The sequence below is a fragment of the Pygoscelis adeliae genome, unplaced genomic scaffold, assembly GCF_000699105.1.
Source record: "Pygoscelis adeliae isolate BGI_AS28 unplaced genomic scaffold, ASM69910v1 Scaffold32, whole genome shotgun sequence".
NCBI classification, from domain to species: Eukaryota; Metazoa; Chordata; class Aves; order Sphenisciformes; family Spheniscidae; genus Pygoscelis; species Pygoscelis adeliae.
The window spans coordinates 732,446-737,487 of record NW_008824368.1 but is presented as its reverse complement, the minus strand read 5'-3'; the positions used below and the strand labels follow the sequence as shown (position 1 = coordinate 737,487).

The following is a 5,042-nucleotide window of genomic DNA, read 5'->3' as shown; positions in this document are numbered from 1 at the left end:
TTTGATCTTAGGTTACATTTGCAACTTAGTTGTGAACTTAAACTAAATACAAAAAGTATCTGTGGCTTAAGTCTTTGATCAACCTTCCACACATAATACATGGATCACAAAACCAGGAACTTCATTAAAAGAGTAAATTAATGTCAGGTGACTAGAGAAAAGGTCTAACGCACTGGGCACGTCTTGCGGATAATTGTTTCAGGCTAGAACTCAGATTAATTAAAATAAAAGATGACTGCATCATTTTAGTAATGGAGTTTGACCCTTAGGTTGCTGCAAACATCCTTCAATTAAGCAGTCTGAATCACAGTCTTCAGAAAACCTAGAAAAGGTAGGACAGACTCTGACCTGGTTCATTTGGTGACAAACTGATGAAATCTTATTAAATGAGTGAAGTCATAACAATATAAATGCAGAGCAAGAGATGTTAACATGAGTCCCTTTGTGGGCATATTCACACTGCACCATGAATCATAGCACAGATATTCCTAGGCTAGTAGGCCTCAATGTTTATGAATCTTTATGACTCAGAGGACGATTGCGCAGAATTACTAGGTCAGGTCTGTCTGTGTTGACAGAGCACCACAGCCAGGCCAAGAAACCTTTTGGATGGATTTTTTAGTTCCGAGGCAGCATTGTGTGCTTGCAGCCAGGCAACTTTCAAGTTGGATCCTGCTCAGCTAATTCAGATCTCTGCAGCATGGTCCCCAGAATACCAAATCACAAGTGTATTGCAGCTGAAGATAGTTTGGGGGCTGCCCGCACCCACCACCACAAGATGGTGGAAGGGAACAGGTATTTTAGCAGCAGTCTCAACAGTCTGATTCAGATTTTATATACTTCATATAGTTTAACGCCTTTGACTTGAAACGACTTATTCATATGTAATGCTAGTATGACAAAGGAGACAATCTGCCCTGAAGGTTACATAGCTTACATAGCCAAGCATTTGGGGGGATATCTTTGGGACAGAACAGGTCCTGCCTGGATAAGAACTGACATGGGACACTGCTGATCCAAACTTCTGTGGAACATCATGCTGTCATGTTACCTAAACCAATAATGCTGAGAGAAAATTAGAAGAACTCTTGCAAAAGTAGTCACTTGTGAAAAAATACCCAACAATGACCCAGCACGTTTGTCAAGATGTGCTATGATTATACAGTAATAAATACTACTTGATTCAGTCAAACGCTAATTTTTTCTTCACTTTGTTGCCATTTAGTATGGCAACTGACAATCACATGCTGGATTCAGTATCATGATTCCTAGGCTCAGTTCAGGCAGAACCTTGTCCTCTGCATTTTGAATCTAACTCTACCATCTTCTCTAGGTACTGAAATACTAATGTTTGCATTTCCCAGCAGTGGATATGCACTAACAAATATAATTTACCTTACAACACTTCCATGATCCATTATAAACTTAAGAGGACATAAGCATCCAGTTTCTGTGAAAAACAAAATTCTTTCTGGATTTGTTGCATTCTTTGGCTTTGTATAAACATAAATAAGGAAAAAAAATCTCAGATTAAATAGCTGAATAAGAATTTGCAGAAAAGAGTATGTATTGCATCCTGTGATATGCAACTGTTTATAATGTTATGCTGTCTAATCTAGCTGTCTTTTGAGAAAGCTCAGTTACACATAAGTAAAAAAAAAAAAATCACTGGCATAGCTTAAGTGAAGTCAAAAGCTTATAGGAGGGAGGATTCATGCCTAAGGCATTTCATCACCTTTCAGACTAATTGTAGACATCGAGTTCTTTGTGAGAAACAGTACAAAACTTAACTGAAGAGTGTAAGGATTCCTCCTCTCAAGTATTCTGTGTTTCCGAGGAAACAGATTTCCTCTCTTATTGCAGACAGGATATATAGCACCTTTGGATAGTTTCTTCTACTTTTTTGAAATGTCAGAAAATACAAAAACAAAACAAAAATCTCCCCCTTACAATACAGTTCCTTGAATTGCTGCTTAAGATTAGTGAATGATATAGGGACGTCAGGATTACCTTTCGTGCAAAGTGGGAGATTTGATATGGATTCTTCTATTGTTGATAAAGGCAGCAAGAGTTCAGGATAAAAAATTTCAAGTACACCTAGAAGCATATGAACTCTGTATTCCTCATGAGTCACCATGATCTGCTGCTAACAAAGTGCAGTTCAAGTTTTTTTTGAGGCACTCTGGAGACTCTGGCTTGAATCCTGCGGCCTTGGAATCAAACCTCTGAGCTGTCGCTGGTGTAATTACATGGTGGCATCATTGGTTCATTGCTGCCCGACTCCTTTGTGGCTTCCTTCTTCTCAGAATTTTGTTTCCATTTTAGCAGCAAAATGATGATTGCAATTAAGCAGATGGCAAGGAAAATGGCAGCAGCTCCACCAATGATTGTGACTACGCTGACCCCTGCACTTTGGTTATTCAGTTCCCTGGGGAGAACGCCATTGACCGCAACCTCCCTTTGAGGAACCTGTTTCTTGCTGGTGCGATCTAGTGCTATGTGCTGTATGTTTGTTCCTCGGCTGTTTTCTACTCCAATGTCTTTTGCAAGTTCTGGGTCCTGCTCAACTCCCCTCTTCTGACGTATCTGTGTGGATGCTCCTGGGCTCCCACCACTAAAGAGCGAGTGATACTGGTGCTCCACGCTTCTTTTGCCGATTCCGCGGTTAGCATTCTCTTTTGAACGTACGGTGTAGATTGTATGGACGTACCACTCCCTACCCAAAGACACCTAGAAAGACACAATTTTTTGTATTTAAACACACACACACACAATCTGGACAGCACTATACACAGAGGAAATCAATCACTGTTCAGAATCCATTGCCTGGAGAAGTACTTTCAAAATCACGCACAGATAATCCCCCACTATGTGCCAATGTCCACCAGAGGATTCATGTTTTCTGCCAAAATTTTAAGAGGGCGTAGACTCCATTCCTCTCCGTGGCCAGACTCTATGGCTATCAGGTGCAGATGAAGAAGCATAGCCTTGGCATTTTTTTGGTACCGTTAGTACCAATGGCCATACAAAGAACCTCAGCTGTAGACAGGCTGCAGAAGAGGACCTTCCAGGCCCAACCTGCGAGCTGACTAGGCCCTGGCTGTGGCTCTATTTCCATCTTCATATAAGAAAACAATTTTTTACTGTGAGGATGGTTGAACATTGGAACAGGGAGGCTGTGGAGTCTTCATCCTTGGAGATATTCAAAATCCAGCTGGACATGGTCCTGGGCAACCTGCTTTAGGTGATCCTGCTTTGAGCAGGGGGTTGAAACAGACAATCTCCAGAGGTCCCTGACAACCTCATCCCTTCTGTGATTGTGTGATTCCCTGCAGTCTGTGTGAGATGATGCTATTTTCCTTGAATTTGTCTTGTCTTTTCTGGATACATAATAAATTTGGCCTCTACAAGGTCCAGTAGGATTGTCTGAATACTGTCTTAAAGCTACTGGCTGATAATTTCAGTGGTTGCAGCCAAGTTCTGTTATTGTGAGAAATAACACATTTTCTATTTTACTCTTGTTTTTCTGAGTGTTTCTCAGGATATGCTGTTGTTTCTTCATATTCTCATTCTTTTGACAGAATGAGAGGACCAAAAATCACTGCATCATTGGAAATGGATTTTTCATATAAAAAATGAGATTTCATTTTCATAGGGGCAGATTATGAAACCTTTTTTATACTGGTAGGCTGTTCTGTTAAATATTCCATTGCTTACAATGGGACCTTTAATACTGAAGTGGCCAGGAGTAGGATTAAAGCCTCCTCAATATTTTTTCTACTAAGTTATACACTTGAGTTTCGCATGTAGTTTTGCAAATACTAAACAGATAAATAATGAAGAGAAAACTTGTGGCTGGGTTATATAGATCAAAGGGATGAATACACACAGCTGAAGGATTATATTTAATTAAGAAGTAGTTGTACCCTTTAGTTGTCAATTTCTAGGCTTCCAGTGCTTAGATGTTTCACTATGTGCGAGTTTGCAAGGAAAGAATTGCACAGAAAATGCTGAGTATCAACTAGATTTGCATGAAGTTCGCCATAAATGCTTATGATTCTTTTATTTTTTGTCTTTGACAAGTGAGATGGGAAGCAATAAAACAATGCTGTGTAACAAGAAACTTACCAAGTTCTTAGAAGAAATGCATAAGTATAATTTGTATGATTTCTGTTTAGACTGTGGAATTAAGCAAGAGAAAAGCATAGGATCCCCACAGAAATCTTTTAATAAGTGCTCCAAATTTTATATCTAGATATTTTTAAGCATTTATAATCCTGTTTGACTGTCACTGGAATCAGAATAGATCTTCAATATGACTTACTGTTAACACCATTTATTGTGCAAGTGTTTCCTTCTTGGTTCAGTACTCTTGCTAATAAGCTACAGAAATCATACCTGAAATAGAGGAGTTGAGTCTACTTTAAATCCATCAGAGCCTGGCTGTTTAACTAATGGAATTGCTTCAGGATCGTCTATTGCAAGTTTTGCATTAAATAGTACATTTCCAAAGCTTGTGGCTTGCGTCTCCGGCTGAGCTTTGTCCTACATGGTCATGGAAGGAAAAAAAGTTTATAAAACACAGATTCATTTCTTCCAGGAAAAACAGTTCTAATATTTATACGTAATGTATAAATTATGTGATTTACACATGCTATTTTATGCAATCTAGTGTAATATCAAGAGAAAAGACATGAGAAGCTTGTGGTTACATCTGACTTGTACTAACTTCTATTTAATCTCTTGCCTGAAGACTTTTTTGTTGAAATACAAAGGGGAAACACTAGAGAACAACCATAGCTACATTTCTAAAATAAAAAAGATACATAAATGTGGTCTGAAATAAAAGTAAGAAGCCTATTTTCCAGTTTAAAGAAGCTACCTTTCATTTCTATTAACAGACATTCATATAAATTAGTTTAGATAATTAGATAATCATCTTACTTAATGTTAACTCTCTAAAAGTTGGGCATCAGCTCTGTAGTCATCTAGGCTTACTTGGTAATTATTTTCAGAAGGGAAACCATCTCAGATATTCTAAG

The 5,042-nt window shown here is 38.5% G+C and overlaps 1 protein-coding gene across 1 annotated transcript in view; it reads right to left on the bottom strand.

Moving 5' to 3' along the window:
- Nucleotides 1-2,217: 2,217 nt before the first annotated feature.
- FREM2 (FRAS1 related extracellular matrix protein 2) overlaps nt 2,218-5,042 on the bottom strand; it is a gene marked incomplete at its 5' end in the record, with an annotated part of 138,254 nt that continues 135,429 nt past the window's right edge. The window contains 2 exons of the mRNA XM_009319965.1: nt 2,218-2,730; nt 4,399-4,545. Coding sequence (XP_009318240.1) covers nt 2,218-2,730; nt 4,399-4,545 — 660 coding nt within the window. The remainder of the gene's footprint in view (nt 2,731-4,398; nt 4,546-5,042) is intronic.